The sequence below is a fragment of the Chanos chanos genome, chromosome 14 (assembly GCF_902362185.1).
Source record: "Chanos chanos chromosome 14, fChaCha1.1, whole genome shotgun sequence".
NCBI lineage: Eukaryota > Metazoa > Chordata > Actinopteri > Gonorynchiformes > Chanidae > Chanos > Chanos chanos.
Window position 1 is genome coordinate 17121359 of NC_044508.1, and position 13123 is coordinate 17134481.

Below are 13123 nucleotides of genomic sequence, written 5' to 3' on the forward strand. Positions count from 1 at the left end.
TACATAAGGAACTAGAAAATGTTTTTTTTTTTTTAAAGCAGCTTTTAAACTCCCCATAGCGCAGTGCCTGTGTGGAATAAGGTTTCATCATGAGTCATTCAGTGCAGCTTCACAGGTCTTTTACATATATTGTTGTATTAGATGTAAATTAGACCTTATGTCTGGGGATAAGAGTCCATCCATCATCTAAGCTTTGCACCATCGCTTCTAAACATCGAGACTTTGACGCCTATTGTGTTCAGAAGTTGTAATAATGCCTCAATGGCTCTAATGAGCTTTTGGAACTTTAAACAAGTTTTTCCTGTTTCTTTTGGGCTATGCGGGGAAATAGGGTTGCAGGCCTCGTGTCACTGGCCCTGTTGTTGAGAAGATCTCATCTCGTGAAGCTATGCTTCATGGCTCCAGAGTTCTCCAGTGACAGAGCGAGCCCAGCAAATCAATGCCAGGTCTATAGTTAGCCTGCCTACCAACAGCTGGTGTTCACAGTCCTGGCCACCCTCCCTTCAGCAGTTGTCCTGACCAGTAAGAAGAGGAGCTGCCCCATAGTCCTTTGCAACAGCTGAGGAGGATCTTAGGGCAAATTGGTTCAACTTTCCATGAGACTAATAAGTATTTTTGGATTCTGTGCCGCATAAAACACAGCCAATGTTTTGTCAACCGTTTTCAGATGAAGTGAATTTTGTTGAGTGTAAATACCGCGTGTGTTAAATTTAGCATCCAATGTTTAGTGCGTTCCACATATAACTACATCAAAAAAGTAATAAACTTACAATGCAAAGTGATACATTTACAGCAAGTTTCTGAGCACACTAAACACAATTTGGGAGCGTTTTACCAAATGCACTATCACAATGCTTGGCTGACTAGGCTAGTTTCTTTTAGCAAGTCCAGGGGAGTCTCCCCACACACCCCTTCAAATTCCTGATCCATTTTCCCACTATGGTAGCACTGAATTATCAGTCTAACTATACTTAGCATTAACACATTCCAAATACTGCCCTCCCCTTCCTCACATTTTCAAATTCAATTGAAATAGTTCAGATTCCAGAATTTACCAGATGGCGCTTTAAGCTGTGCCACAACAATTTGGTCAGGCTAAATCTGACCCCTCGCTATCTGTCTTTTGGACAAGCCCTTCACGCCCCTGTTACACAAGGAAAACTGCTTCGCTGATTGGCATTCTCACCCATTTAGGACACACCATTGTGTGAGTGATAGAGAGGAGTCCCCCACTTTTTTTTCTTAGAGCCCAGGCTTGGGAATAATTGAAAAAGTGGATCTCCCCTTTCACTCCGTCTTTCGGTTTACGCCGCTGGGTGGGAAGTAGTGTCATACCAGCGCTGTGGTGTCACTCAGAGCTCTGGTCAGTTTAAAATGAAGGACTCTTGAGTAAGCCAGACCCCCCCTACCACATGCATGTATACACCCTTCCCATTGTGGCTGTTTACACATTTCTGGGCGTGTATGATTCAGCTAGCAGATGACCTGTTGACCCATTTTGTGGGTCTGCTGGACTTTTGAAGTGTTTATGTTGTTCTTGTGGTTTCTCCTGACACACTTCCTAAACACTAACTGGAATTAGATTATCTTAAGTATGCTGAAGGAAATAAATAGTCATATATCAATGAACTGTTTTTCATGGCTGTTTTTCCGCAAGGTCTCTTATCAATCCCACTGTCATTGTGGGAGAGCCCTGTTTGAGTTATCTGCTGAGTACAAAATCTGAAGTTGTTCCAATGAGGTTAATAGTACATCTTAGAGAAACATTTGCGTTTGTACTCAATTATAATTGACTTTACCATAGAAAAGGCTCGTAAAGTCTCGTTAAAACAGGAGATTAGCTGGAAAATGCAATCTGACCTGCTTAGCTTCACACACATCAGGTGCTGATATATGCATAAAACAAAGGCACCTTTTAGTGCTTGTGCAGCTTGTGACAGATGATGTTCTGATGTTGAAAAATGGGTTTACATCTTAGGAAAGAACACAGTGCCCAGCGTACATCATCTGTGGTTAAGATAGCCTCATGATTCCTGTTTGGAGTCCTCATAGGCATGTAAAACAAGCCAACCTCGTCTGCTGTCTGTTGATATTGCTATGGTTACAGACAGACTGGCATTCCCAGAGTGTTTCAGAGTGGACCTTGAACACGGATAAGAGTAAGAGATCCTTTCAGGCAAGTCTGTAACCGTTCTCAGGGTGTAATTAGAAATCAGAGGGGACCATCAGATGTGGTGGAGAAGTTTTGGTAGTTGGCATTCGGCTGCCTGTGGTGTCTAGCCCACACTGGATCAAAAGTGCAGGAATGCAGCAGAGACATTAACTTTCTAAAGGAAATGTTTGCCTGTTTTACATCTTTTCATTGCTCTGTTCTTACCTTACAACAGATCTAGACAAATTCCGCCAGTTCTGAAAGGCCAGCTTGACTTTGATGGCTGAGTTTCAAGATTAACGTTATTTGCGGGAAAGAGCTGAAAACATATGAGGATAAGGAGATGAAAAATAGCTTGAAAAGATGAAAACTTAGCAAACCTTTACTTTAAGTACTACTGAGGCGTGAGCGAAAAATAGCTTGGACTATGTATCTTCCTCTATCTGAATGCATCCCATGTTGAGTTTCTTTGGTTTTTCTTTTGGCTGCCTTGACTCATTTTTGGCACTGCCAATATGACATAAAGCAGAAAGCAAAATTTTGTGTCAGGAAGGTCTTGTTAATAAGCAAACTGCAATGCCAGCTTCACCATCTGTGTTTATGTATGGAAGCCTATGTAAATATGGATGTATTTAAGTGTGTGTGTGCATGCGCATACGCATGCGCATGTATTTGTTGGGAGCAAGCCCATGACAGCTGCTGGATTATTCCCTGGTATCAGCATCTTCAGTGTACTGGTTATTTTTAGGCCCTTTTTCCACCTGCAAGGGCCTCACTGGGGAAGACAACAGTACATCAGCCCTCTGATGCCAAAAACGATTCAGGAGTGTCTCTCAAAAACACTCACTACATGCCTGATGCGTTCAGTCAAGGGAATATCAGATCTTTTTTAGTGTTGAGGATTCTGAACTACACAAAACAATGTAACGGCATATTGCAAAGTATAAAACTGTTATTGTGAATACTGCGTTAGAGCTGCTGTTATTAAAGGGGATCCGCTGTATCCATGGGGAAAGACAGACTTCACAATAGTTGCCTCTAAAATGTTGTTGTTTACTTAGTTCTTTGCCTTTTGCTTTGATTACGCCGTAAGAAAGCTAAGGGCACGCAGAGAAGCCTGTTTTAGGCTGATCTGTAGTCCAAACTTCCTATTTCATTCTTTTGATAACCCCACTAGCTCCTTGACATTCCTCCTGCGCCATGTTTCCTAATCTGGTCATGTTACCGGAAGAGTCTTTAACTGGGCAGATTTGTCCTTTTTAATGGTGTAAATATGCTGGGATTTCATGGTTTTTAGTGAAAATAAAGCACTTGGATTTTCCTCCCACACCAGCTCAGGTGTAAGCTAGATATTCCTCTGTAGATCATTTATGTGTGTGTGTGTGTGTGAGAGAGAGAGAGAGAGTGTGTGTGTGTCCACTGATCATGTTGCATTCATTGTGTTTAGCCTTATTGTGCATTATTGAACTGGTTTAATCAGGGCAGACACACAGAGAGAGAGAGAGAGAGAGAGAGAGAGAGAGAGATAGATAAAGGAGATTGTTAGTGATATCAGCCAGTTGATCAAGAAGCAGTGGGATCTTCCTCATTTTGCCTCTTATACTCAAAGTCCCACTCTCTCTCTCCCTCTGTTTTCTTTTGTCCGTCCCCACTCTTCCTCTGTTTGTCTAGGCCGTTTATCCAAGTGTGTTTGATAATTGTTGTCACACTTGTAGTGTTGCCACTGATGAGTGTTTTGTGTGTGTGTGTGTGTGTCTGTGTGAGTGTTTATTTACACATGTTGCACAGTGAGTGTGTATGTGTGTGTGTATAAAGGAAGGGACGTGGTGGTGTATTTTCCACCACTTTGCACTAACAGGAAGCCAACTATAGAGGTGTTGTGTCCATCTGGTCTGGGCCCATAGGGGGTGGGGGTGAGGAGTACTGCTGTTATTTCAGTCTGTGTGTTGTTACCCCCCCCCCCTTTCTAAAAAGCCCTGAGCCCAAGCCATTGTTCACCCTCTCTTCCTATGTCAACAACGCACACTGCGCACTCCAGCAAAAACACAGCCACGCGAAACAGGTCCCTGCTCCCATCTCACGTGTGCCCTGATCATCTCCTCTTACCTCCTGTTATCTCACAAAAACACTCGCTCACATTGCACACAAGTCTCTTAAGATTTTCCCACTCTGAACTGATGGTTTTGCTTGGTGAAGGTGGGTAGGTCACATGTAAAAGTACTGAAGTATTTCTCACGTTTTTCGGGGGTTTATTTTGTTTGTTTTTTGTTATTCAGGGAACTAAATCACATTAAGAATGGTCCTTAGAAGTTGGCGCTTGCCTAGGTTTCAGGTTTTTGCAGGGAGGGGTGGGGGTGGGACCCCAACCCACAGCTGCGGGACAGCTGCCCCACCCAGAACCTGAGGGGCCCACAACTCTGCTATGGAATCAGCACTGACGCCCCAAACAGCCCCCCCCCCCCCCCATCAGCCCAGCATAAATCTGCCCTCAGAGAATAAGAACCCGCTGTAGCCCCAGCGCCCATACACCCCCCCCCCCCACTGTCGTAAATCACCAGCTCTGGTGACGTCTTTCACACAACCACAGTCTCTCCATAAGCTCTTCTCCTCATAGCCTTTTGGTCTCACTGGACCTGTGCCTTAACCCCAGGAATCCAGTGTGTGTTACATAGCCCTGTAGTGCGGCTGTAGTGTGTTTCAGTATTAAAATCACAGTACGATCCAGATTGTATTATGGTCAGAATTTCGTTCTTTTCTCTTTTTTTTTGTTTTGTTTTGTGTTGTTGGTTTTTTTTGTGAAGAGTTGTATGCGTGTATGAATTTTGGGAAGATTAGAACTTCAGAGCCTCACCAGACATGGAAAGTTTTTCAAAATATTCCATCTATGGATCTAACATCACCTAGTATTTCCACAGATCTTATATCAACAGCTTTTCATGAATTCTGTGAGTGCACCATGAACTGATTTTCAAGTAATTAAGTAAAAAAAAAAAAAAAAAGAAAGAAAAAGTGGCCCAAGTTATAGCCATTCCTTGAACAGAGGAAAAAAACACACATTATCACTTCCAGTACTCCAGTCCAAGACTTTCCAGCATTCACCACTTATATCAGTCAGCACTCTCAGAGCTCTTTGAATTAGACTGTGTGACAAGATGACTTTGTAGTGTCAAAACATCCAGAGAACAGGTTTCCTGTCCTGCCACGGCATAGCAGGAAGTGGCTAATCTTCTCGGTGTTGCAGTGAATGGGCCTCAGTGAGTCAGTGTGTGTGAGTGCGTGTGTGTGTGAGGCAGCTCTTTGTGAACTCTTACTTATTCAGGCCACAGCTTAGACTAGTGTGATTTATACTCTCCAGCAAGATTGTGTACAAACAAGTCTGTACAGCTAAGACGCCAATGACTAGCAGGGGCGCCGTAAGGGGGGGGGGGGTTGGATGATTCCAAGGGCCCAGCACTGACAGGGGGCCTCATAGAACACTGTTAATAACACTGTTAAGGTTTTGGGGGCCCAATATTATATTCTTTCATAAGGCCCAAAATTCCCAGCGGCGCCCCTGATGGATGGAGATAGACAGAACTTCCATACTTGTTAAGTGCTAAAATTCTGCCATAATGTAGTGTGATGATGGATTATACTGCCTGATGTTACAATTTTAGTCATGTTGTTTGGCATTATAAACACAGTTGAGCAAAAAAAAAAAAAAATAAATTCAAGTGTGAAATATATTGGTGGAATCAAGTGTTTGTTACATGGACAGTTTGGATTGTTTTCTTGCTTTAAGTTAAGTTACATTTTAAGTGATGTCACATTTCACCCATCCTAACTAACCAGGCACAGTGGGCAGCCACAATACAGTGCCCAGAGACCAATTAAACCATGAATTCTTGTTTTCTTAACCATTTGGAAAATAGCTCAGTCTCTCATCCATAACAAAATATGTATGACAAGCTGAATTCACTGAAACGGATAGACTGAGAGTTTTAAAACCGGTTTATTCGAGGTCATTGCACTCTTGCTACACACAGTTAGCATGTTATGACCAGTTCTCAGCGTAGCATGGCGTATCCCCACTCAGAAATGCAGAAAAGCCAGAATATCATGTAGGAACGGCAGAGGAAGCCGTGGGTGTGGAACAGAGAAGAGGAGGAGAGGACGATATTGCAGGGAAAAAAAAAACCAAAAACGGTAGAGATGAACAGACGTAGCAGTTCTAGGTTGTTAGCTAATTCTAGCTCAGTCTGCTTGGGGCAAGGCCCAGACTCTTGGCGTTTTCTTCGTGGTTTTAGCACCATGTGATCAGATCCACATCTGAAACAGATGCGAGTTCCAGAGGGGACCCTGTGGAGTCAAAACTGACAAAGAGGAGGACTGACAAAAGCTGAAGCCCTGCCCCATTGCCACAGATATAAGAATAGCATCTGACAGGCTGGTTCTCCACCCTTACAGTTGGAGAAGCTCCAGGCGCTTGTTTCTTCATGACGTTGCTCTAGGATGCTTTTGAGTCATATCATACATAACCAGTTAGGTTCCAGCACTTTCTTAACACTGTGCTTAGAGCACCAGGGGAACAGCTGATCATGTGCTTCAGATCAGTTGCATATCAAAATAACCATGACAACCATTTGTTTTTCATACTCTGACATACTCTGGATTTCCTTTGATGATGAAAGCCTGTCCATGGAGGTGGGACAACACTTAGTCCCTTAGCACTAAAAATGGGAGAGGAAAAAAAAAACAGTCTGATTTTGAAATGTAGCTTGACCTAAAGTATTACAATGTTCTATTGTCATTCATGCCTGCTTGCAATTTTGACTCAATTAAAAATTTATGAGGAGACTATGAATATTCAATAATACAATATTTGGGGATCAGTGTCTCTGAAAGCAGGGTATTGAAAATGTCTAGAAACATCTATAGTTAAAAAATGAATTGTCAATCATATATGTCATTTTAAAGTAATCTCCACATTGGATGACACATTGGTCTATGGTTTGTTTCTGTAGTCCCTCTACAGACAGGTGCAGATTTAAGACTCTATGGAAAGTCTGAATTAGAGGCCTCACACAGTTCTCCATGGTCAGTATGAGTGATGTGTCTGACCCTTCTCTCCCTCTCTCTCTCCCTCTCTCTCTCTCTCTCTTTCTGTCTCTGTCTCGCTCTGTAGTCATGTGGAGAAAATCACCACGTGGCATGACCCCAGGAAGACCATGACAGCTGCCATGAACCAGATGAGTCTTCACGCTCCAAACAACTCCGCCACCAACACCAACACCACCAACATGCAGCAGCGCTCCATGGCTCTGTCTCAGCCCAACCTCGGTGAGCTCCGACCCCACCCCTAAGCTCTCCACCCACGCAAACTACACCTCCATCTCACCACAAAGCCCTGATACTCAGGAACCCCCATTTTAGGCTTTTCTGTTCAGAAACGGGCTCTCCTGGTTCTGCTCTTAGTGGCGTAATAATTCGTCAGTGATAATGTAAATAAGATTTTGAAATTTGTGATGATGTGTGAAGGTATTTTTTAATTAATATGTGTCAATAATAAGCCGTAAAGAAAACATCTAGAGCAACAGAAGTATCCCACAGCCACAGAGTTGACACAATGACTTGATCAAAAACACGTCCACCATTCTGCTCAGAGCGAGGGTTGCGTAAGAGGACCAGACCACTCAGTGAGAGAGATTTACTCCGACTGTTGTTCCTCATCCAGCTGACTTCCCATAATAAGCCACGTAAGACTGCTGAAGCTCCACAGGTGCCATCTGGCTTAAGACAGACATGTCCACCAACAGCCCAGAGTTTGGCTCATTACTTATGGATTCCCTCTCAGTTATGACAATCTCAGTATGTTTCTCAACTTGGGTTTTTCTATGGTTGATATTCTCTATGATACAGACCAACAGTCCATTAACTTTCCATTTAGATGTCTTCCAAAGTTCTTCTAGCAAAATCTTTGTGTTAGCACGGTTTTTATATTTGTGTTTCTGCGTAGAGCTGAATGCTTTGAATGGCTACTAAGGGATCTTAAGCATTAAGTTGACAGTCGTCTGCATTAACTAGGAGAAGTCACTGCTGGAAGCAATGAGGAAAAACGGAGAATTAGGTCTCGGCAGTATTCACAAAGCTGGAATGCTCTTCTGTGTTCCCGGAGGGCCTGAATGCCGAATCTGGGGAGAAATTCACACAGTTGAGTGAAAAAAAAAAAAAAAAAAAAAAAAAGCTTATTTGATGGCTTCTCCAGTGCTTGGATGGGATTGTGTTGAGACCTGTTTGGCTAGAGCTCTTTTTCGTAGCGTCTCTTGATTTCTCTCCCCGAAAAAGACGAGTTTTTAATGAAATGCTGCCCTGTGGCATACACCAGAGCTCTTTCTTCTTTGTTAGTCAGAACAGTAAATGAGTTCCAAATGTGTTTAGCCTTGTTTCTGGCTCTTATTCTCTCCTCGCAAATCCTGATTTGTGATGAAATGGAAAAAAAGGTGTGTCTTGATTCCATCGCCAGCTTGAGAAACGATTCCTCGGAGAAAGAGAAACAGATGAAGTCAGACAGTTCATTGGTACTGAAAAGACACAGAAGTGTGATGGGCTGATAGGAGAGAGAAAGAGAGAGAAAGAGAGAGGGAGAGGGATGAATGTTTGTTGAGAGAAATGAGACGCCCAGGTTGGGTTTGTGTGTGTGTGTTTATGTCAGATTATGTCCCAGGAAAAAAAGGAAAAGTCACTCTAGGTTAAGAGCAGTAGAGATTTCAGGCACAGGGTGAGATGTCGTCCATCTCTCCCAGAGTCCTGAGTGTTTATATGAATGAAGTCGCTGAGAATGAAGTCATTAGGCTACACCACCCTGCTCCACTTATTCAAACAACAGATTTACAGGCCGTGTTTTTCTCCTCTCTCACTCTCTGTCCGCTCAACTCGATTCAGATCCAAAAAATTAGCGTGCTGCCTCATTAGAAGAGCAATAATTGTACAGGAAATTATTTGATCGTAAAAATCTATGACTTCATCTGCAGCCAGTTTTGTTAGAAAACAAAGTGTCCTACACTAACAACTTCAAAAGGAAGGAATGGTCCAAACTGTGCTGCTTTCCTCTGAAAAGGCCAGTTTGAAACCTCCCTCTATGTACAACATGGCTCAGCTTTTCTTCCTAAAGTACTCAGAGAACATCGTGCAGAGGCATGCCACTCTGGCTCTGTCGGCTAGTGTGTGTTTGTTGTCCTGGATTTTTTTTTTTACAGGGCTGTGTGTATCAGGTAAGATATCTCCTTTAAACCACTGCCTTGTTCCTTGTTTAAATGACCGGATTTGGTTCTGGACGTGCGCGTTGGTCTCTAATGGACACTCACGTTGGGGGAAGAGGAATGTGGGTAATTTTCCTTCGTCACTGGTCTTATACTGGACCACCTCTATCTCTCTCGTTCCCTCTCCTGCTCCCTCTCTCTCTTTTTCTCTCTGTACTCCCAGCCCCCTCCCCCTCCCTCACTTTCCCAGTAGAACAATGCTGGCAGACGCCCCACACTTGTCAAGAAGGGAATTCTGTCTGCCTCTGTTGTTGTGATGGATATTTTCCATTGCTTTGTTCTCCTCTCCTCTCCTTAGTCAAGAGAGGCCCATATGACCTTACAGCAAGAGTTTTTCACACACAAATTCACACAAAGACTCTCTCTCTCTACACACACATGCACGAATACGCATAAACACACACACAGAGACACACACACGCACGCACGCACACACGAACGTACGCATGCACACTCACACACAGGCACGCACGAAAAGTCACACACAAACTCACACACAGACTCACACGTACACATGCATACTCACACGCAGACTCACACACACGCATGTACACTCACATACATGCTCACACACACGCTCACACATAATCAGTTAAAAGCTGTGCAACAAGTTTGGAGCCTGAAAACTTAGATTTGCAAGTTTTGGGGGGGGGGTTTATTTCCCTGAACTTCCCCATTGGTTTGACGTCAGTGCGCTTGTTTAACAGGATTTTCTCTCTTTGCCATTAAACTTCTGATTGGCTGGACTACGTGTTGGATAGCTGTGTAGAAGGCCTAGTATGATACCACCCAGCCTTCACCTTGCTAGTGATCTGTATGACCCCGTGGAATAGAGCACTTAGCAGTAACAACCACCACACTGAGTTCACTTCTCCAAGCGTGACTCAGCACCTTTGTACAGGGCTATTTGGTCAGTGTAGAGCTGATCATGACTCAGCGCTTCAGTGCAGACTGCATTGGCTGATCTGCAGGTCTTGTTGCTGTTGACTGCTTAAACAGGACAGCTGCCCGAAGGCTGGGAACAGGCAGTGACCCCTCAGGGAGAAACGTACTTCATTGACCACAAAACCCAGACCACGTCGTGGCTCGACCCGCGCTTGGACGCCCGTCTCAGTAAGTAACCTCCGTACCCGGGACGCTCTCGATTCGGACCCGCCCTGCTGGTAACCTTGATTTTATCCACGTCCTTCATACCCTGATCCCACCTCCTCAACTAATCAATGTGCACAACCAACCAATCACGTCGGCTTTCAGAGGAAGTTACTGGCTGATAATGTGATGCTTCTGTCCAGAACGCTTGGTGTAGTCAGAAGCATGTGGGAAACTTAGATGAACTGATTTTGAGAAGAACCTCTAATCAACCCGTGCTCCCTCCCCCCTTACTCTGACTGCTTCAAAATCACCACTGTGTGCTCCAGTATTTGTAGTTGTCCTTAAACACCTGTAACATTGTCGTAATCGTAATTACTGAAGGCAGTGGCTTCGTAATACAGGTGCCCATTTGTGTTTGCATGGTGATCCTTTCATGTTGTGTGTGTGTGTGTGTGTGTGTGTGTGTCTTTATATTACACGTTGTATATTCCCTAAAGAACATGGAAACACCCACCTGTTTCACCACAGTGGTCACATGTGGTGAATCAAACTGATGAACAGAGGTGAAGTTAGTTTGAGATCATTCGCTCAGCATTGAAACCTGGTTGCCCCCAGTTTGCTAGCCAGACCATGGTGGGCTACCAGTATCTCCCAGGCTGAGTAAGGTAGTCTGATGGAGCACATGCTTCCGACAGGGCCCAGGGTTCAGATTAGACATGCCTGCATTGGGCCACTTTCCCTCTGCTTAAGAACTGAATCTTCTCTCTGACCTGGAGGTTATCTGTGGATCTCTAGTTCGCATGAAAATATAACAAGTTCCTGGGAGGTAATGACCGAGCCCAAAATATATCATATGTAAGTGTAAGACCACATAGGATTCGGTGCAGTGTACTGTCATGCGAGAAGAGATTTAAAGGGCCATGCTATAAGAGATGGGACAGAATATCACCTTCTAGCTTTAGCTTGGCAGGAAACATAGCTCTAAACAGCGTTGTTCGTGTATGGGAAGAGAAATAGGACTTGTCCTTTCTGAAAGACATAACACACACACACAGACACACACACACACACACACACACAATCACTTTCAATCAGTCAGTATTGCATGCACACACTCTCTCACAAACACATCCCCTGTAAAAGTGATGATTTGATAACAGAGATTAATGGGTAAACCTAAGTACACTCACATTGGTGGATGCAGTCACTTGCGACAGTGGTTTTGTTAAAGAACCCTTGTTAGGAACAGGATACTGTGGGCTTTTAATATGTTACAGATTTTTGGGACTTGGAGCCTTCCCTTTTTTTTCTTTTCTTTTTTTTTCCACTCTTTTTTTGCTGATCCTGTTGGACAGCTGACGCCGTTTCTGGGAATTAAATGAAACAAGACGGCCTTTGTTGGCAGTGCTGTGCAGCCCAGACCAGACCTTACTGTCTCTCTCTCTCTCTCTCTCTCTCTCTCTCTCATTCTTTCTCCTTCTCTCTTTCTCTCTCTCTCTCCCTTACTCCTTCGCCCTCACTCCTTCCCAGTGTCTTTAACATACGCATATTCCCTCTCTTTCTCTCTTCCTTCTTCGTTCTAACCCTTGCTCTCTCGCTGACCCCTTCTCTCGCTCTTCTGCTGTTCTTTCCTTTTTCTCCTCCTCCGCTTACTCTCCCTACCTCCCACCCTTCCTCCCTTCTCTCTTTCCCTTCTGTCTATCGACTCGAGCACACTGCACCGCGCCCTAATGTCGTGACTAAACTCGGAGAAACAGAGAGAGAGAGAGCGAAGGGGAGTGTTGGCGTGCTCTCTCGCCTCTATTGCAACACATGTTTCCTATCACTGAGTACAGAGTGACAGTGCTAGCTTGGGGAAAGTGGGGGGGGGGGGGGGGGGGGGGGCTGAGATTTTTTAAAACCTTGAGGCTGCTTTCGCCAGAACTGGGACCAAGGCTGCACACATCTGGGCTTGTTATAGACATTGTGCTCTGGAGCAATAAACTGAGAATGGGCCGGAGGGGGGGTGGGTAAGGAGGAGGCGGGGGGTGTGGGGTAGGGTGGGGTGGGATTGGGGGGGGGGGGGGTGTATGACTGCCAGAGGTGCTTTCCACCTGTTGGAGAGTGAACTTTGGACCCTGTGAACCCGAAGTCTGTAGGCCTGCTCCACATGCACAGGTGCTGGTTACTTAAGGTCCCCCAGTGCTTGAGTCTCACAGATACTTCTAAAAGAAAAAAGACGTGATTAACTGCTCACATCACTCTGGTGTGATATCACGCCAGTCTCTGTGCAACCCATCGTGATTTTTTTTAAAAATTTAAATCAGTTTCACTACATCCTTAGCAAACAAAAAAAAAAGGATCATATAGGTCCAATCAAAGTGCTGTTAGGGCTTGTCTGGACGATACATACTATGTTCATTTATTGCTCTTCTTAGCTGACTTAATCACATTAGAAGGTGACAAAAGGATGTACTGTTATGGAAGATTTTGTTAGCACAGCATTAACTACACACATCAAGTTGACATTTTGACTCTATTCAGCGATAACTGAACAACCGAGACCAGCTGTAGACATCATTTGTTTTTTTGTTTTTTTTTC

At 44.2% G+C, this 13123-nt stretch overlaps 1 protein-coding gene across 2 annotated transcripts in view; it reads left to right on the forward strand.

Moving 5' to 3' along the window:
- Positions 1 to 13123, forward strand: part of wwtr1 (WW domain containing transcription regulator 1) — a 31974-nt gene that overhangs the window by 11623 nt on the left and 7228 nt on the right. For both annotated transcript variants that reach the window (XM_030791741.1, XM_030791742.1), the window contains exon 2: positions 7317 to 7471. In XM_030791741.1, coding sequence (XP_030647601.1) covers positions 7317 to 7471 — 155 coding nt within the window. The remainder of the gene's footprint in view (positions 1 to 7316; positions 7472 to 13123) is intronic.